Source organism: Galleria mellonella, unplaced genomic scaffold, assembly GCF_026898425.1.
Source record: "Galleria mellonella isolate WM207_F2 unplaced genomic scaffold, CSIRO_AGI_GalMel_v1 utg425, whole genome shotgun sequence".
NCBI lineage: Eukaryota > Metazoa > Arthropoda > Insecta > Lepidoptera > Pyralidae > Galleria > Galleria mellonella.
The window spans coordinates 124,819-146,896 of NW_026442098.1; the positions used below are offsets into that span (position 1 = coordinate 124,819).

The 22,078-nt window shown below is 35.6% G+C and overlaps 2 protein-coding genes across 14 annotated transcripts in view; both read right to left on the bottom strand.

The window, feature by feature from the left end:
• The window catches only part of LOC113513909 (inaD-like protein), a 332,239-nt gene that overhangs the window by 84,786 nt on the left and 225,375 nt on the right, over positions 1–22,078 (bottom strand). For 3 of the 11 annotated variants that reach the window (XM_052898433.1, XM_052898434.1, XM_052898432.1), the window contains exon 1: positions 9,421–9,615. The exons of the other annotated variants lie outside the window; for them this stretch is intronic. The gene's annotated coding sequence lies outside the window, so the exon portion shown is untranslated. Of the gene's footprint in view, positions 1–9,420; positions 9,616–22,078 lie in introns of those variants that run through there. 11 annotated transcript variants of the gene reach the window in all.
• Positions 12,380–22,078, bottom strand: part of LOC113518680 (homer protein homolog 2) — a 69,575-nt gene continuing 59,876 nt past the window's right edge. For all 3 annotated transcript variants that reach the window (XM_052898446.1, XM_052898447.1, XM_052898448.1), the window contains exon 10: positions 12,380–22,023. In XM_052898446.1, the coding sequence (XP_052754406.1) occupies positions 21,982–22,023 (42 nt within the window). In that variant the 3' untranslated portion in view covers positions 12,380–21,981. The remainder of the gene's footprint in view (positions 22,024–22,078) is intronic.

Here is a 22,078-nt window from a genome sequence, read left to right on the forward strand (position 1 = left end):
ATACGTAATTACTTCAAAAATATTACCAAACTAACGTGACAGTATACCCAATAAATATATATAATTAGATAGATACTCTTTATTGTTTCCTCCAAAAGATTACAATAGTAAACTTATTATAGATACAAACAATTACAAGAAATGATCACAGTGAGAAAACAATGGGCGACCTTATCGCTAAGAGCGATCTCTTCCAGGCAACCTTTGGATGGAGAGGAGTAATTATAAACAATTTGGTGGGAGGCACGATGAAAAATTTTGTTACTAACACATATACAAATACATATACATACACACATACACAATTAGATAGCCATCATTGCTAACCCCATTAAAAATTCTAATAATTCTACACATTTTAGGCGAAAGTAATAAAATACTCATAAAATAAGTCCATTACGCTGATCAACATTTGTTCGATATATTTTTCTATAGCTAGATGTAAGGCACATGTTTCACCGGCAGGGAACTAGGTAGAGGCGACCGAATATCACTGACTAGTTTATCATAATCTTATTCAGTAACGAAAATATAACCAAATTTTGTTGATTGTCACAGAAATACTTTATTGAAATTAATAAGAAATCGAAACATTCAAAATTAATAGATTTATTATGTGTTGGACATCAGCAAACTGTGTTATGATCTCTTCGGAAATTTCGGGGACAAACGAAACAGAAATTTAATGTTAAAATTACATAATACATGCCGTTTAAAATTATTAAAAATGTTTAAATATCGTTCCTCTGGACGATTAGGATAGGATTTATGATAAACGAAATGTTAAGCTCCATTTACTAAGTCGATTTCGGTACGAACAAAAACACGAAATTGAGCGCGAAATTTCGGAATTTCATTTCATGGTAGACCACCAGGTCAATTATTCCTTGGTTACTTTTTCGAGTTTTATTAAAGCAATCTCCTAGTTCTGGTATATAGTTCATCGTACTATGAACCAGTCGTTATAAAATACTATCACGTGACAGTTGAAAAAGACTAGATTTCGAAATGACGCTCGTCGTGACGTTTTTTTGATATTAATTCGTATAATAAGTATTATAAGCTAGAAATCTTAACTCCAACATAAGCTTACTTAAGTTGTAAAAGATAACTGTTAACTCAGGAAAACACTGATAAAAAAACGAATCAGTTAATTTGGCAGTTAGCTGACAAAAGTTGACCCGTTTTTGAGAGTCGAGGCTCTGTCTATATAATCTAAGAATTTAAGGTACTTCATTACTTCTACATACATATGGTAAGCTTGATCTCCCAAATACGATTAATTTTACTGAGTTAATATACTGAACTAATCGGTTATCTTTTTTTTTATACGACTTAGAATGGCGAACAAGCTGACGGCCCACCTGATGGAAAGTGGTAACCGTCGCCTATAGACATGAGCAGTACCATGGACATAACAGAGCATACTGTCTAATTATCTTCATAATTCTGACAGGTTCCTTATCATGAATAATGTTTATCAAGCGGAAAACTAGGTTTCAGACTAGTCATAAAACTGGGAACAATAAGTGAATTAGTTTGGACATAAACGCTGGCAATGTTACCAACGCTAAGGTCACGGGTTTATCATACCGCGATACGACAGGGGGCGCCCTTGTGCTCCATTTCTTTTGGATATCTTCCAATACTCGAGTTCAATGGTTTGGAGGTTGCATTACATCATTAATCCTGTAGTTACACAAGGGTTGATGTCTTCAGAGGTCTATAAATATGATATACTAGCGACCCGCCCCGGCTTCGCACGGGTGCAATATTTGTTTGTCTTACTTTTGAACTGTAGAACACATTTTAGTAATGCTGGTATTTTGGCGTGCGTGAAAGTACTGCATTAATAAGTACTTTATATTATTATCAATTTCGTGTATATTATAGTATATGTCATATATGTGTAAGTATATTTGTTGTTTATATATATTTATTCGTTTATATATGTAATTTTAGTATGCATGTATATCAATAATTAGTAGTACCGCATTCGAGTATTCTGACACTTCCCTATGATTGACTGAGAGAGAATGCTTTAAGCATTATGTCCGCCATGTACACATATTTGTACTAATGAATAAATAAATAAATATGGTTGGGATGCTTCCACTAAGAAATTATGCTTACCTTAATATATATTAACTTATATACAGACATTCAAAATACATAAATATCTGTATAGAATGATAAAAATATATAAAATAATAATAATAATAATACATAAATTGTTATCTTTCCAAATATTTATTTAATTTACATTTTTTTTTAAATCTATGCACCGCCGCTTTCTCTCACTGTTTATCGTAACGGTTGACTGGTAGAGAATGTCAACAGGCATTAAGTCCGCCCTGTGGGCATGTTCAAGTAATACTAATGCATAAATAAATAAATAAATAATATTCTCTAAGATTTTAAATTGAACGGCTTGTAAAATTTATTTAACTTTTAACATAAAAACCATCTTTTTTGGCTAAGATATTAAACTTAGATATATAGTGTCGCAGACTTATTCATAAAGCTAAAAGTAAAGAATATTTTTGCTATAAATTACATTTCTTTATTTGAAACCGTTCAGGCACTGCACGAATTTATTTTGTTGTTTAAGTTAATTTGTTAGTTATATGTATAATTTATATAAATATATATAATATGTAAATCTGTGCATCTCATTAAAAATAAGATTTTTTTTAATAAAATAATATTTAAAATAATAAATATATGTTTATGGTATTCACAGATAATGTACTTTACTGACAATGAAAGAATTCTCAAAATCGGATCAGTAGTACCGGAGATTATTTCAGGGTAAAAATAATTACATCATAAATATATTATTTTTTTAATTATATAAATTCAATAGGCTGTATAGATAAATCGAACTATTGTAAATTAAAAATTAATTGTGGTAAAGAAATATTGTACAATTACAGATTTTTATGCCCCCCATTTCTCCCTTTCCCCCACAATAGTTAGTATAGTAAATATGACAAAATAAATATAAATACAGAGTAACTTTTATCCAGGTAAAATATTGACGGTAGATGGCGGTAGGGACGAAAGAAATTTGCCGAGTCAACTAGTAAATATATAAATATTAAACCACTACTGGATGCTAATAAAGGGAAGCCGAAAGAAATCCCTTTACAATGTCTCGTAGACAATTACAGGTGACCTTGGCAAGTGACGTTTCGAGGCTACTGTAGCGACGATCCCGAGGGAAGATCCTCGCTCCGATCTTACCCCGAGATACTTAATAGGGAATCAGCTTTTTCTTTGTACAAAATATAAAATCACTGACGACTAATATTTAAAGTGGATATATATATATATATATATATATATATATATATATATATATATATATATATATATATATATATATATATATATATATATATATATATATATATATATATATATATATATATATATATATATATATAATAAGAATAAATAAATAAAATAAATAAAAATCCTTTAGTCGACGTAAACGAAATAAATTGTACTAATATAAAATAGAAAACTTGGCTCATTTAACATTCGCAGTGTCAATAAAGAAAAATGTTTTGTTATCGAAAGATCAAGTGTCTCTCATAGTGTTGTCGATCGCTTTTGAGGCGATGCCAAGACACAGTGGTGGAAGCATTATTAAATAATCCAATACAAATGTACTATGTTTTATCTAATATTAAAAAAAAATCTCGTGTCGTGTTTGTAGTCGCAATCCTCCGATACGGCTCGACCAATTTATATGAATTTTTTTATGTATATTTGGTAAATATGAGCATAGATTGTGAAGTATATATTTTATTTTATGGGTGAAAATGGTATGGTAACGGTAACTACGCCTGCGCTAATGAGATACGCTGCCGGAGCACTAGTGAAGGGTGATAGATGAGAATGAAAACAGGCCAGTTAGCCCATCATGATGAATTCATCAGGAATTAACCATGATAGTTTCCAGGGGGAACCGCGAGGAGATCGACCTGGTTGGGTATATTGCTAGCAATGGGATTCTCAGTCTACATTATTAACAATCCCTTTCCCCCCTGTAAGGTATATTTTACATCGATAGGATTAGGGTGTCTCTATCCAGAAAAAAAAATATGTATATGGCAGAACAATGTTTGCTTCAGCTAGTTTGGGTCAGTTAGTAGTAGGTATATATTATTTCGAAAATTGATGAATATATATACTTACTAAGTTCCAAAACCTATGAACACCATTGCCTTATGTACGCAGCTCGACAAGGTTGGTCATATATATATATATATATATATATATATATATATATATATATATATATATATATATATATATATATATATATATATATATATATATATATATATATATATATATATATATGATTTATGTAAACATTTATTTTAACTTCTGTTTAGCACTACTACTGCCCACTCACTACTTCCTATGCTGCGTTAGGTTGACTGGAAGAAATCTCTTTTAGAGATAAGTTCGCCTTTGCTAACATTGTTATTAACTTATTGTTGTTACTGTATGTTTTACTGCAATAAAGAATATATATATATATATAAAATGTCCACTGGTGGTCATAGGCTCCCCCATAGACTGCCATAAGGAACGGTCCTGAGCCACCTGCATTCAATGACTCCCTACAACGCACTCGAGATCGTCACTCTATTTAGTGGATGATCATACTACACTGCATTTGCCTACCTTAACCAAGTATGTAAAATGAACAAATAAATTATACAATAGCATATTATGTATCCCGCGTGGTCCCAGCATAGAACGGGCCACCCCATTTCTTTACTTTGGGCGTCGTAAGCCATACTTAATGGTCGAGAGATAGGGGACAGCGTTCTTCTTAAAACATAAAACGCCTTACCGCAGCTGCCAACCCGCTTGCCAAATTTGGCAACTATTGACAACATTCCCTTTATGGAGAAAACGTATGTTTAACAGTGGACAGGTTACGGTTCACATGATGATGATGACGTTATGAACGCTGTAAAGTATATGTGTTCTTAAAACCTTAATTGCGCTCCACAACTTTTATTGCTGTACCGTACAACTGCAGAATGTTTTTAATGTTCTCAGATAAATAACAGGTCACTACATAGTATAAAACAAAGTCTCTATCGCTGTCTGTCCGTCCCTATGTATACTTAAATCTTTAAAACTACGCCACGGATTTTGAAGCGATTTTTCTTAATAGATAGAGTGATTCAAGAGAAAGGTTTACATGTATAATACATGCATAATATTGTAGAGAAACACTGATAAATTTAGAGGTTTCTAATGTGATGTCGTATTGTAATAGCGGCCGGCGGCGCTATTTAGTATCAGCACTGCACCGCGAGGAGATCGACCTGATAGGGTATATTTATTTATTTATTCATTAGTACAAATATGTGTACATGGCGGACTTAATGCTAAAAGCATTCTCTCCCAGTCAACCATAGGGAAGTGTCAGAATACTCGAATGCGGTACTACTAATTATTGATATACATACATACTAAAATTACATATATAAACGAATAAATATATATAAATAACAAATATATGACATATACTATATATGACATACATACACATATATGACATATACTATATAATACACGAAATTGAGAATAATATAAAGTACATATTGATAGCAACGGGGACTAACGTCCCCATTACTAACAATCCCTTCCACTCAGACTATTCATTAAACTAATCTGTCTCAAGGAATAATCAAGCGGTGCTTACATAAACCTCTATTACCCCAGCTGCGTACTTGAAAGTTGATTGAAATTCCGCTGATAACTCAGGCTGTATTATAGGAATATTTATTTCGCTAGCTGTTTGCATGCATTGCATATGGTATTATCATTCACCGTGTCTATTTATAGACAATCTATGTTGTAAATGTGAAATCTGAATCCTTACTTATAATAGAATTTTATTGTTAACTAGCGGCCCGTCCCAGCTTCGCACGGGTGGACATTTTTACATTTTAAAAAGTGGCCATTAAGGCTGCACACGCGACGGAAGCTTAAAAATGGAGTAATTTCTCCCGTTTTCCCAACATTTTCCTTCACTGCTCTGCTCCTATTGATCGTAGCTTAATGAAAAGTATTTTTTTTATACAACGTCGAATGGCAAACAAGCTGACGGTCCACCCGATGAAAAGTGGTAACCGTCGCCTATAGACATGAGCAGTACCGTGGACATAACAGAGTATACTGTTTCGCCCATGATACCCCCCATGCGTTGCCATTCCTGAGGACTCAGGTGTTATTCCTCTGTACCTCGTAAATTCACGCCATATCCCACCCTTCAAACCGAAACACAGCCATGCAAACACAACTGCTTTACGGTTGAAACACGAATGGAACAGAGGTGCCCAAGCAATCGACTTTTGTTTAAAGTCGATTGTCTTATATCTAATGTTTCAAGCGAATGACAATTATATAAATAACTAAACGATATCTGTACATGGAAGATATTTAGGAAAAAATAATATAAGTAGTCTTAATAAGACCTTTTAAATGCAACAACAATAACTTTTAGAAATTTTGTCTGTCCATTTGTTTGTTCCTGCATCACCCAAAAACTAGTGTACCAAATTAGATGTTAATTTCACAGTTGCATTCCTGAAGGTCTAACTTAAAAAGTGGTGTTTGTTTTATTTCGATACAATAGTATTTCCGAACCGATAGGACATTATAGCTTGAAAGAAAAGAACATATTCCGTTTTAAAAGGTCGCTAGCACTTGTAAGCATGGATACCACAGAATATACTGGGATACACATACAAAGACTGGGGATAGGTATAAGGTGCTAGTTCTGTTTGTACTTGGTTAGGTCTTGTTTGTGTTTGTATGTAAATGTGTGTGATGCGGGGGGAAAGGGATTGTTAGTAATGGAGACTGAGAATCCAATTGCTAGCAATATACCCAACCAGGTCGAGCTCCTCGCGGTTCCCCCTGGAAACTATCATGGTTAATTCCTGATGAATTCATCATGATGGGCTAACTGGCCTGATTTCATTCTCATCTATCACCCTTCACTGGTGCTCCGCCAGCGTATTCCGTTAGTGCAGACGGGGCATACCATACCATTTTCACCCAAAAAAAAAATGTGTGTGTGCGTGCGTGCATGTATCTTAATTAGTATGTGTGTTAAAATTCACGTCTCGTTTTGCGGAGAAGAATGTAAAGACTGTTTGTCCAGTGATATATATATATATATATATATAGAATTTAGTTTAGAGGGTAGGCACAAGTGCAAAGCAGTCGCACAATTTATATGAACAAAGATAAATAATAAGTTTAATGCAGTATTTCCGAACCAATATGACAACGTAACCTTCAAGAAAAGAGCAAATTCCTTTTTAAAAGGCCGGCAGCGCACCTGCAATGCCGCTGGTGTTGTGGGTGATCATGGGCGGCGGTAGTCACTTACCATCAAGTGAGCCGTATGCTCGTTTGCCCCTGTGTTATTATATATATAAAAAAAAAAACTAGAAATATTCTATTTCATTAGTTTCTTACTTCTAAAATCCACACGTATAAAGTAGCAGGCTAAAGCTAGTCATAGATATGAAACTACAGAGGTTCAGCTGAAATTCGACCTTGGGATCTCTATACTGAGCTGTGAGCTGTGACCTCTCCCAAATCTTTCACCGTAAAAAGTAATGACATCCCATACAGAGCCAAGTCCGGCATTCTATTTATCCTTGACATATAAAATTTATTACTCGAATGCTTCCCATAAATTACCCCATGATCATTATGTTTATTATTATGTAAGTGGTAGTAAGCAGTATTAATAATGTTTATTTATAAGCGATATAAACCTACCGGTTTCCATCATTAGATTTTTTTTTATACAACTTAGTATGGCAAACAAGCTGACGGCCCACCTGATGGAAAGTGGTAACCGTCGCCTATAGACATGAGCAGTACCATGGACATAACAGAGTGTACTGTTTCGCCCATAATACCCCCCATGCGTTGCCATTCCTGAGGACTCAGGTGTTATTCCTCTGTACCCTTAATGGTCGAGGGATAGACAGCAGCGTACCATATCCCACCCTTCAAACCGAAACACAACCATGCAAACACAACTGCTTCATGGTAGAAACACGAATGGGATAAAGGTACCCAAGCAATCGACTTTTGTACAAAGTCTCGCTCTGGTAGGTACCAACCGTAAGAAATGGGCCACCCCTTCCTTTCCTGTAGGTATCGTAAGAGGCGGCTAAGGAAACCCTGCTGCCCATCCCTCAACCATTGAGGTTGAGGGATGGGCAGCAGCGACCTTCTTAAACATCTCCAAAGCCTAACTGCTGTTTCCAACCCGTTTGCCAAACGTGGCAACTACTGGCAAAACTCTTCTTATTGGATAAGCCTACGTTCAGCAGTGGACAGTTAAAGGCCGATATGATGATAGGTATCGTTAGAAGTCAGTGCTGTATAGATATACAAAGTTATGGCTATGTCCTTTGAACTACAGGAAGGGTTGTTAAATAGAAAATGGCTATATACTTCTTTGCCAATAAAATAATCCTCTTATAATATTAAAGACATACCAGGAATTCTTAGTAAAGGAGACTAGAGGACCTACAAACTAGAGGAATTTACAGGGTACAGAGGAATAACACCTGCGTGCTCAGGAATGGCAACGCATGGGAGGTATCATGGGCGAAACAGTATACTCTGTTATGTCCATGGTACTGCTCATGTCTATAGGCGACGGTTACCACTTTCCATCAGGTGAGCCGTCAGCTTGTTTGCCATTCTAAGTTGTAATAAAAAAAAAACCTACGGCCGGTACCATACGGCTATACCTAAATGTGACATAATTAAAAATAACTCGGATACGCAGTGTCAGGTTGGTCGTATGCTTTTAATCATTCACAACTATGTCCCGTATCATTGTAATGATTACGTGAATAAATAAACTCGGAACAATTTTGATTTTGTCAGCGTCAAGCAAAAGGCAGGCAAACTATGTACTTATTATCTCTGTTACTAATTAAAAAAAAAAATTCTAAATTCTCGTCGGCAACTCACAAACAAATAACAAAAATCCAGTTTTACTCACAAATTCGTCATCAAGTTTGTTAATTAAATATAAATTTATAACAAATACATAAATATTAATAAAAAAAATATATAAATAAATATTTTTTTTAAATAAATATTAATATACCAATATACCTCTATCAATCAAGATTAAAACGGTTCATAGGATACATCTATGCAAGAGACCATTCTTTATGCATATAGATACTGAGCATCCGTCAGTTCTATCGGATGATAATGATGGAACGAGAAAGACATATTAATAGAGCAACAATACATTATCTGTGATAAGATAAATAAATGGTCCCCATAGACTAACGCACATAATTATATCGATTAATAACAAGAAAAACGCACCCAAAAACAAGAGAATCCACACAATTGTATGTAGTATCCGGCGACTGAAAACAGAATAAATACTTTTGTAATGTTAATTAATAAGATTTTATTCAATCTCCTCTGTGTCACTATATTTTTTTATTCATTATTTGTGTAATTATTTGGCTGTATGTGCATTGACGGTCGCGAGCGACGTCCGCCCGCGTGTACAGTCGCGCGGTACTGCCGAATCCGAAATGGCGGGAAATGGGACATGCGCTTTGAGAAATCGATGGGGTTGTGGCGAAAATGGCTTTTATGGAAAAGTGGCCTACCAAATATCGTTGTCAGCTATTTTTAGATTACTTATCCACATATTGTTTATAAAAAAATGCTATCTGTTTCGTTATTAAATAGGAGTAAGTACTTGATCCAATCTGCAGATATTTCTATAATGAAGATAAAGCAGAATATGTACAAAATATAGGTAGCCACCAAATATTCGTGGTAAATAAGGTAGGTACAAAATACCTGAGGCAAATACACACATCCTGACTTTCTAAATATAGAAAATTTCGATGAAACTTCCCAGTCGATGCCGATCTCCTTCGTGCACGTGATTAAAATATTTGTATAAATTTCCCTGGTTTATTTCTTGGTAAGTACTTACCTGGTCACTTACTAGTCCAGGTTACTTACTAAAAAGAATTTATTAGGTATATTTCGTTAAGTTTAAGTTACCTCCATTGGTACTCTTTGGAAATTATCGTGGTTAATTTCTTGTGAACTCGCCTCTGTTTTTTGTCAACTAGCTTACTTTTGACTTCATCGTTTCATTTTCTCGATCATTCATCATCGATGCACCGCCATTGTACACCAGCCATTATTATAGGTGTGTGTGTTTGAGTCTTTGTATAAAACCTAAAAATTCTGGTAAAAAAAATTACCTCCTCGTAAAAGCTAGTGGATTTTTAGTTTCTACGTATACCGAAGTATAAACAGACAATGTTGCAGTAAGCATTAACTTTTCCAAACATTTTCAATTTGAGTTTTTGTTTTTTAAATCTTTTTTTTTTCAAGTTATTTTTACTTGATACGAACACGCTGAAACCGGTCTAACTAAACTAAAATTTGCGAGGTTGGTAGTCAAGCATTCTCAAAGTTCATTTCAACCGACTTCAAAAAGGGGAATCCTCAATTCGATATTGTTTTGTATTCGTTACTCATAACTCCGTTAGTTATAAAATGATTTGAAATTTCTTTCTCATCCGAAAGAATATACTTACACATATTTACCAAATTCCGTTCAGTAGCTTAGTTTTTAAATTAAAATAACAAGTATTACCACAATTTACCAGAGGGAAACTTTGTACAAAGACTTTTGCTTGGGTACATCTTACCCATTCGTGTTTCTACCGCGAAACAGTTGTGTTTGCATGGCTGTGTTTCGGTTTGAAGGGTGGGATATGGCGTGAATTTACTGGGTACAGAGGAATAACACCTGTGTCCTCAGGAATGACAACGCATGGGGGTATCATGGGCGAAACAGTATACTCTGTTATGTGTATGGTACTGCTCATGTCTATAGGCGACGGTTACCACTTTCCATGAGGTGGGCCGTCACCTTGTTTGCCATTCTAAGTTGAATAAAAAAAAGTGTATCTGTGTATATTTAGTAAAAAGTATTTAACTAAAACCATAATTGGTTTACAACTGACGGAGTTATGAAGAAATAAAGATAAAAAAAATACAACCGAACTCCATCTTTTTAAAGTCGGTTGAAAAAAGGGGTCTCTTTCTCGTAACATTTATGTAGATACGTACATTTACAGACTATGGTAACCACCTACTTTTAGGTGACCCTTTGCTTATTCTCTAAGAAAACGTCGTCAATTTTAGATACCTAAATAAAATACCTAGATCTAGATAATAAATCAATTAAATCACCGGATGTGACATACATAACTGTTATGTTCAATAACTGAATGGGTCCAGTCAATGCCAGCGAGCTCACAAGCGCGTACGAGTGAGCATATAGTGGGATCGATTCTAAAGCCCCATTCATCATACGGTTTTCTTCACAGATTTTGCTAGAGACTGTACAGAAGTCGTGTGCTTGGATGCCACTGTCCAACTCATGTTCCTGTCACCAAGCAACTGCCATTACTTACCTGTCATTATTTGGGAATTTTATTATTTGTAAAGTAATATGTTACCTATTACTGCTATGGTACTATGGTACTGCTCATGTCTATAGGCGACAGTTACCACTTTCCATCAGGTGGGCCGTCAGCTTGTTTGCCATTCTAAGTTGTATAAAAAAAACTTTCCAGTGAAGTCTGGACATAGAATGACACCTACGGGAAAGGAAAGGCCACCCTATCCTTTCCCGTAGGTGTCGTAAGAGGCCACTAATGAAACTTAATGATCGAGTCTCTTAAAACATTATCAAAGCCTAACTGCTATTGTTAACCCAGCCTGCCAGGGGGGAAGGGACTGTTAGTAATGCAGACTACCACTCCAATTGCTAGCAATATACCCTGTCATGTCGACCTCCACATGGTCCTCTCGCCCTGGAAACTATCGTGCTGAATTCCAGGTATATTCATCACGATGGGCTAACTGACCTGCCTTTTCATTCTCACCTATCCCTCACTGGTACCCAGCCAGCGTATACCGTTAGCACAGGGGGGGTTACCATTCCATTATCATTCATTAAATAAAAACCCCTTTCTCGTGGGTGTCGTAATAGGCGAGTAAGGTAACTTAATAGTCAAGTCTCTTAAAACATTAAGCCTAACTGCGGTTGCCAACCCGTCTGCCAAGCGTGGCAACTACTGGCAAAACTCCCTATGAAGGCCTGCGTTTAGCAGTGAACAATTAACGCCTGAAATTATGAAGTCATCTAATAAAACTTATGTACTATTTAGAGCATATCAAGGTAGGACCAGGATATAAAGGATGGATGGATAGATGGATGAGGTTACAAATGAAACTGTTTCTTGTATCCATATTTATATTTATTATGCATGGTAGCTCACAGCGACTACAACTAATGGAAGATATTACAATCGGCGTAGTCTACGCTGCATTTGTTTTTACTGTGACATCGTATCGATTACTAAAATCGATTGGTAATTTTTTTTATAGTGAGGCAAACGAGCAGACGGTCCACCTGACGGGAGACGGCTACCGTCGGCTACCGTAAACACCTGTACATAGATATATCGATACCTCCATTTACATCATTATACCATTAATGCTCTATAAGTTTTAAGTTCTTCGAAGTTCCTTCGAATCAACCTACAAAGCTCTACTCTCTACTACATAAAATAATTTACCATTTCTATTAACACTTCGCTGACCGTGAATTCCGTCATGGTTGAAATCTTTGGAATGAAGCTAAAATTGTGATAAAAATCTAAATAGAAAGAAAAGTAATTTTTTGGTCATGAACGCTTTGTAATCCAAACGGTGTTGCCTGTAGTGGTAGAACGTTCTACACGCTAGTGCAACGACGAGTTTACTCGTCACCGCTCAGCAAAGTTTTAAAAATAAACACCACAGACGATGTTTTAGTTAGTCTTACCTCAGTTAGTATGTGATAAACATATAAAAGTACATAATTTTTTAATGTCAACATAAAGGGGCCATCTATAAAATATTTATTTATTTACTTTATTGTTCACAGTAATAATACATAAAAAATACGACAGAAGTAAACAAATGTACAAAGGCGAGCTCAATTCTGCAAGAGTTCTCCTCCAGCGACACCCAAAGTGGAAAGAAGCATCAATGTCAGCGGATAGAGCGGTGTACAATAATGTGACAATTTTCAAACAAGAACGAGACAAATTTAAGAATTACCTTACTTAAGGTTACATGTTAAAAGGAAAATATCAATGAGACATGCTGAGGCAAGGTTAAAGGACATATTCGTGAAAAAAAAATGTAAAGTGATCATGTCACAGTGTTAGTTGTATACTTCTCCGATACGGCTTAACCGATTTTAATGAAATTTTATATGTATACTAGGTAGGTCTAAAAATAGGTTGTTATCTATTTTTTATACCCCTAAGTGATAAGGGTGAGTCACAGCTCACCCTTATCACTTAGGGGTATAAAAAAATTCCCTAGAAATAATTTATATGGCAAAACGTTTCCCGGGTCAACTAGTAAATAAATAAAAATCGATAATAATCCCTGATAGGATAGAATCTATTTACCAGAGGGAGACTTTGTATAAGTCGTTTGCTTGGGTACCTCTATCCCATTCGTGTTTCAACCGTGAAGCAGTTGTGTTTGCACGGCTGTGTTTCGGTTTGAAGGGTGAGATATGGTAGTAAATTTACAGGGTACAGAGGAATAACACCTGAGTTCCCAGGAATGACAACGCATGGAGAGTATCATGGGCGAAACAGTATGCTCTCTTATGTCCATGGTACTGCTCATGTCTATAGGCGACGGTTACCACTTTCCATCAGGTGGGCCGTCAGCTTGTTTGCCATTCTAAGTCCCATAAAAAAAAAGGATAGCAGTACGGAACAAAACGTTTGTCTAGTCAGATAGTTAAGATATAAAAAAAATTTAGTTGGTAAAATAAAAAAAAAGAAAACAAACCAATGATTTTTAGAATTCCTTTCAATTTGGCGCCTTTATTGCATACAAATATGGGCTAGTTATATCAGCAGAATGTTGGTATTTATTGTGAAAGAGTTAAAATTACAAATACAATAGGGGAAAAAACAACTAAATGCCACGCACGTGTAATACTGTCACGTTTTTTACGATAACTCAAAATGCAGTTTCCTAATACGAAAATTGACTTATATTTCGACATTGGTCTTCATTTTCTTATGAAATTATTTCTTTTTAATTTCAAGTGGACTATGTACTTGATAAAAATAGAAAGAAATGCAAAATTTTTCATTATTGATAATATATCATTAATTGCTATTAATAAAATATGCTTGTTTAATTCAATGCTCAAGGGATAGGCAGCAGCGTCCCTCAAGGCCTATCTGCATTCGCCAACCCGCCTACTAAGCGTATTTCTCGAACCATCTAGCAACATTCGAGTATCTCGCCTGTTCTTCTCAGCCAAAATTGCATTTCGAATTGGCGGTAGATTAATAAAAAAACTACTATACAAAAATGCTACGATTTAAGTTTATTTCAATAAAAATATGTCTATCTTTTAATATTACGTAATTCTAAATATAGGATGCCACTATTCGATGATGTTATTACACGATAGATGGCGCTATGTTGTATTTACTAATATTCAAGAGATGCTGAGAATTTTACCGACTTATAGTATACCTATTCCTTCTGTGATGTAAATGAGAATACTTTTGCCAAACAGCCAAAAGATGCGGGTTCGAATCCCATCTTATTTTTAACCCCATCTCAGTATTTTTTTGTTACGAAACTAATAATGGCAAACAAGTCAACGGTCCACATTTTGAAAAGAGATAACCGTCGCCTATAAACATGAACTGTACCGAACACCATGAGCACCATGGACGTCACGGAATACACTGTGATACCCCTTATATATTATTATATTTAGTACTAGGGCTATACAATATGATATATTTTATATGACCGTGTGCGGGGTGCATTTGGCCTTATACGGCCCTATAAGAATTTAAACAATTAAATAAATATTTCCATTATTATTATTATTAACAAATGCAACGCAGACTACTACATTATATATATATATATATTGAATTATATCCTATAATGCGATTACAATAAACCTTATCGAGAGTACGAACCTAACAACGGTGGCCCGAACAGTGGGTAGTTAATGGTAAACATTGGCACTCCATTATGCAAAGTCGGTGGGCGGTACACGCCGGGCCAAATTTGTTGGTTACACTCATTATATCAATTCATTATTTTTATCAAAATAAAAATATCATTCCAAACGCATCCAAATCATTTATACGAATAGAATGCCTCTATACATATACATATACGTATATATATATAAATATATATATATATATATATATATATATATTGTAATCACACATAACAGCATCCGTTTACAAATAATATAGGAATTAACACTTAAACTATAATGCCTAATCTATATTACACTTCTGAAATACCAACAGATCATTCGGTTCCTACTTAATTTTATATATATATATTGTGATAAACAATTTTACAAATAAATAATTGGAACACTATAAAAACATTAATTCTCATCACTATACTATATTCACTTTGCTAAATAAATTAAATATGTCAAATTATGAAGAACAGCGGAAAGTAAAAATAGTAAATTTGCATCTAGTTACGAATATCTGATTACAATAATCGTTTTATTTTATACATAAATCTACTAATTACATACGAGTGATGAACATTTTAACGCCCTTATCAATTCACATTTGGGAAGGCATTTGTAGAACGCCTGTATTATTTTATTGGTCGCGCCGACCAATCTGTTGCAACTACGAAAAATGTACTTGTTACACAGTAGACAAGAGTAAAAATCGAATAACAACGTCACTATTCAAAAATACACAACAGTAAATGAAATTACCCTGTTTAGAAGACATTGTATATCTTAAAAATTGTGTCCTCAGCCTTTTACAATGATATCTTTTGTTTTTAATTTAGTTTTTATTTTTTTTTTATTTTTGTGACGGGCGATAGAGATCCGCAGAGATTCGATGGTAGAGGAAATAAAAAATATCAATAAATTATAAATAAATAAAATGCAGTCTCTCCATTCAATACTGATTAATTATTTTTATAAACGTAAAATAATATAATTTACAAACGTCATAATCTCATTAATTAGGTACCATATGCAGATGACTATCGCTTCACAAATAGTAAACACTAATTTGCTAAGGGTTCTATGAAATACAGGGTCTTCAAAAGAAAAAAGAGAAAAATAAGGCAAAAGAAAAAAAAAAGAGACCTCTGTTTCGGTCTCGAGTATTAGTAGACGGAAATTGTGGTTACTCCTTTTATCACTCTTAAGACTAGGGATTTTTTTTTTACATAATACATTAATAATTAAGAAATTAAAAAGAGTTGATTTTCTTATAAATAGAGGAGAGTATATAGAGATACGCCTACACAGTAGGAAATGGAAATCAAATTATAATATCTTAATTATGATATTTTTACTACAATTTTACTAGAGTGAAAAAAAACAAAAAGAAAGAAAATCTAGTACGGAGTGGAGGAATCGCTGAGAATAGTAAAAATTCATTTTAATAATAATAATTACAATAACATTATGTAAAATCACTTACAACTATGCAATATTTTATTATTACGCAACGCTTTCAAAAGAACAAGTTATACCAAAGCATTAATTTTATATTTTATTTATTCCCTTCCATTATTTATACTTTCGATGGGCCTGAAGTGTACAAGTCGAAAGGGACAGGGGTGCAATGACCCGTTTTTTAAATTTTTTTTTTTTTTGTTTTAAATATAAACATGGGAATTAATCCAATATACACACACTACGAAATGGCACAGTCTGCCAATATTTCAGGCGAAGGTTTTTTTTTTTTTTGTTAAACAAAGTTTTTTTTTCTTAGATTTTTTTTTTCAATTCGGTATTTCACCGTGCAGCCAGCTTATACGCTTATATTTATCAAAAATCTACATTAAATTATAATTAATTAATAGAATTTTTGGCATGTCATCGTGGTGGCACGACTAGGTGCATACGACCGGTTCGCTCGACTGATAGATGAGATCTTAAAATCGGCACTGTCCAAAATTTTACTTATACAGTTAGCAAACCGGCGCCGAATGCCCTAGGATATTTACATAAAAATTTCGGGTCCTTTCACACTAAAATAGTAGCGGCGACATTTAACTTCGCTTCAATATCGCGAGTTTGCACGACCGATCGGCATAAAAACTTGTAAATTGAGGATACGACCTGTTTCTCTGCCAAGTAAGAATAATTTTTGACAAATATCGTAATGGGTAGGAACAACTATCAAAGTAGGCAATGGTTATACAATTTTATAACAATTTATATAAATATTAAAGGTGAGAGAAGGAGGTATAATTAGACAATATAGGATCAATTCAATCCCATAATATATTTTCATCAAAATAAAAATCATGTTATACATTATATTGTACAGTATAAAAATATTCTAGATTCTAGAGCGGTGTTTCCCAACGTGGGGGCCCACGCCCCATAGGGGGGTAATTTGATAGTTAAAGGGGGGGGGGGGTAATTTGATAGTTAAAGGGGGGGGGGGGGGGGGGGTAAATGGACTCTAAACGATTTTAACCTTCTTACTCCGGGCCATTTAAATGCAATGCTACGAGTAGATATCGGTGCCAAATGTAACAAAAATTGCTGTAAATTATTATTAAGTATAATTTCGCTTGACGTTACCAAAATATCAACTGGGTAATAAAAGTCGTCCAGTAAACTTTGTCGGAAAAAATTATGTATGGGAGAAAGAAATTTTAGTAATGTTCAAGTGGGTCATGGCACACAACAGGTTGGGAAACACTGCTCTAGAGAAATCAAATTTTGTTTCTGGTATATATTTAAATATAAAATAAATGTGATGCTATATAATTGAATAGCGTAACGCCACATAATAGTAGCAACATGGCTCCACAATTAGCTATAATCCATAGTAATCGTCAAAGCTGTCTACAATAAATTCGATTTTCACTTTCCGTTTTGCTTGTAGAGTACATAATACTGCTACAGCGAACATTGCAGCTCCTCATTTTCCCTATATTGAGTTTTAACAATCATTCTCACCCGCTTTACTAATTGCAAATCAGTATTATTAGCTTTAGCAATAGTTCTCGATTACTTTCCATCAAATAATAGCGTACGACAATACAAATTTTAAATTTAAAAAATCGCGCAACCATTTCAGTGTGACACGGCCCTTAGGGTGAGTCGACAATGACGCGAATTGACACGAACACATCCGCCCACGCTCGCATTCCTAACAATATGTATTATTATGCAAGTTTACTTATTCTGTACCCTAACATGACACACATAAGGGTCACATTTGAATGGACAGTTCATTTTCAAACACATTAACGGCCACGATTTTGACAGCCGCGCGAAAACATTGTAAGTCATTTCACAGGTCGTATATAAATCGTGTATATACTTAATGAACTGTAGTAATTTCAATTTATATTATAAATATGCGTTTACACTGCACACTCAACGGAAACGCAACACTAACCAGTCCTGCTATAGCTGTTTAATCTTAATAAATTTAATAATGGGATACAATTGTTCTACCGCCTGTACAATGGATTGTGCTCAAAGGGATTGTTCAATATGATGCCCACAGCCACTTTCTACCATCGTACGGCTCGCCATCGACAGGGAGTTCATCCTCATGTTCTACAGTTTCAATAGTCGCGTACTGCGCGGTTTCAGAGATGTTTCCTCCCACGAACACTCAGGTTGTGGAATGAGCTCCCTGCCGAGGTTTTCAATTTCAAACTGCTACCACAAAACTAAAAATCGAAAAAGGAATGTTGCGTTGGTTTGGTTTGGTCATTTGGAGAGGATGGATGAAAGAAGAATTACGAAAGAGATTTATCGAGCAAGAATGAATGAAGATGTCGGTAGGGGCCGCTCTAGACGGACGTATGTCGACCAAATAGGCGACGTGCTGAAGATGGGCCAAATTAAAAGTACCCGTAACCGGCGAGCGTGTATGAAAAGATTGATGAATGTGGAGGAAGCGAAAGAGGTCTGTTTGAATCGTAGCATTTGGCGTTCCATTGTTTCTGCCTACCCTAATGGGAGAGAGGCGTGACAGATATGTATGTATGTATACCACAAAACTATTAACGTATACAATTATCATTATTATTGTTATGTTTTGTGGCTGAATAAATGATTTTATTATTATTACATTAAGGTCGTTATTTGCTTGCATTTATAAAGGTGGCTATAAACTTTATTACGAGTTATTACTAGAAATGAATCGGTTGCATGTGCAGTGTAACGATACTTGTGTATTCTCATATTACAAATTGCGTATTTAACAAACCGAGTAACAAACAAAATTGATATTATAGATAGATAGATAGATACTCTTTATTGTTTCCTCCAAAAGATTACAATAGTAAACTTATTATAGATACAAACAATTACAAGAAATAATCACAATGAGAAAACAATGGGCGACCTTATCGCTAAGAGCGATCTCTTCCAGCCAACCATTGGATGGAGAGGAGTAATTATAAACAGTTTGATTGGAGGATATTCTTGATGTGGTTTACCAATCGGACGACAGAAATGCGTATCTTAGATCGTGTAGTCCCAGTATAGAATAGGCCACCCCTTTATTTCCCGTGGGTGTCGTAAGAGGCGACTAAGGGAACTTAACTGGCCAGGTGGAGGGCAGCAGCATCTCTTTTAAAATATCATCAAAGCATAACTGTGATTGTCAACTCGCCTGCCAAAAGTGGCAACTGCTAGCAAAACTAAGAAATTATGAGAAAAACCTCCATTCGGCAGTGGACAGTTAACTGCTGATGTCATCAATGTGAACCTTGAAGACCGACTACGACTTATTATAATCGATATGTGATTATTTTAATTTATTCGAGACGCTGTGAGGTTAACACCGTACTTATCCGAAATAATATCCGGTTAAAAAAAATGTCCACAATAAATTAAAAGAGTATGGAACCTAAAAATCAATAGTGTATAAAAAAAACACGAGCGTTGCTCCAAAAATATGTATAAACACGTGTCGTAATGCGAGAATACACACATAAGTGTTATTTACCGCGAGTCCGGTACTAGTAGAAAGAGATAAAACATTAGATGAAAGTCGAACGTATTATCTATCTCTATCACTCGTAGCAACAGTACATTGAGTGACAGAGATAGATATAGACATACATTGAACTTTTAATTACATCTATCACGTATGGACGCGCGATAAAATATGGGCCGTATGAATGGGAGATAAGTAACATTTTGCGATGACAGACGATTGAATGGAAACAATACAATTTAGCTATTAAAATATAATTGCAGCTAATGTTGGCGTGATTCAACTTCGAACATTTGAGAGGAGCCGGCGATTGAGATAGATACATCTTCTGTCCTTGTTACTCTTGTGCATTTAAGTGCAATGGCTCAACGAGAACATTGTACGAGTTAAAGAGACGAAAGTATATACAGTCTAAAAAAAACAATCAGTGGCCTTCTTTGACATGTTCCGAACGATTACGTGACTATTCGGAACGCATTGTTGTGTCTAGACGTATCCGTTGAACAACTGGTAGGATTCTTTAGACTGTGTCGCCATGTAGATCTCACTGTACGTACACTCGACTCTATAGGATGGGAACATACTATCGGGCACATCCATCAGTTGCGGCTTATAGATGCGGACTGAACTACATTTATATTAAACTGCATAAACTAGCGGTTGTCGCAAATGTGACCTTGGCCCGTCCTGAATAGGCATGGGTAATATGGATACCTATATATTGAGATATCTGATATCTATAAATTGGGTTCATCACCTACTCCGATATTGCCCATATCGGTAGGATATCTATTTATCGAATATATTAAGTCTATTATCCAATTTTTATTATATTTTGGATAACAGACTTTTAATATATTCGTTATTATATCGGTCCAGTATATAGGTATTGTAACTAAAATATATAGATATTACTATACGAGTATATTACCCACCACTAGTCCTTAAATAGTAGGACGTCCGACAACGATCTGGCGCGCTGGCTGTTTCGCTCACACATATACACACCGTCTAAAGTAAGAGAGAAACAGCAAAACGACCGCGCACACTGTTCAGTTATCAGCCACAACTGACGGATGCGTTGGATAGTATATTCCCGGGTTTATTTTGAAAGAACACCGCGGGCCACCCACTTACAACCAATATAGCACCCAATACTATAAGCTAGGAACACTTGGACACTGTGGATTGTAAACAGCGTCGTTCAAAATCAACGACAGCCTAACACTGTGGCGATTTGCGAACGTGTTTGTACCGAGGCGATTACTCAAGTTACTTGTAAATCTGCGACATCATAATTTGGACGCCATGTTAGATAATAGGGATGTAGATTATATATGGTGAATGCAATGGATAAATGCAACAAGTTCACTACGCATATACGAAGTATACGTTGCGTAGACATCGAGGGATCGCTACGCGACAAAGTTGACAAATTGCCTCGCCCGCACAAATCGCACGTGCGACAACACTAAATCGCCGACTCCGGTACGAAATGAAGAAATGGGAATGAATGAAATTAGAAAAATTCGTGCACCTTGCGAAATACCGAGAGCACTCTTCATTTCTTCGCCTTCACGGTGACGTATGTGGGCTCCTCGCCGTCGGGCCGCTGCGGGCGCTGCGCCGGGTGCGCTGCGTGGGCGGCGTGGGCTGCGTGGGCTGCGTGGGCTGCGTGGGCTGCGTGGGCGGCGTGCGTGGCGTGCGCGGCGTGCGCGGCGTGCGCGGCGTGGTGCAGCAGCAGCGGCAGCGCGCGGCGGTCCTTGTGTACGGAGGCGTAGATGGGTGGCGGCGGGGGCGCTGCTTGAGCCGCGTCTCATGTTTGCAGCGCTGTGTTTATCTCGCGGTGGATCGTTGTCTGCGTGCAGGAGTTGTTGCATTTTCATTTCAATGGGAAATTAATACATAATACT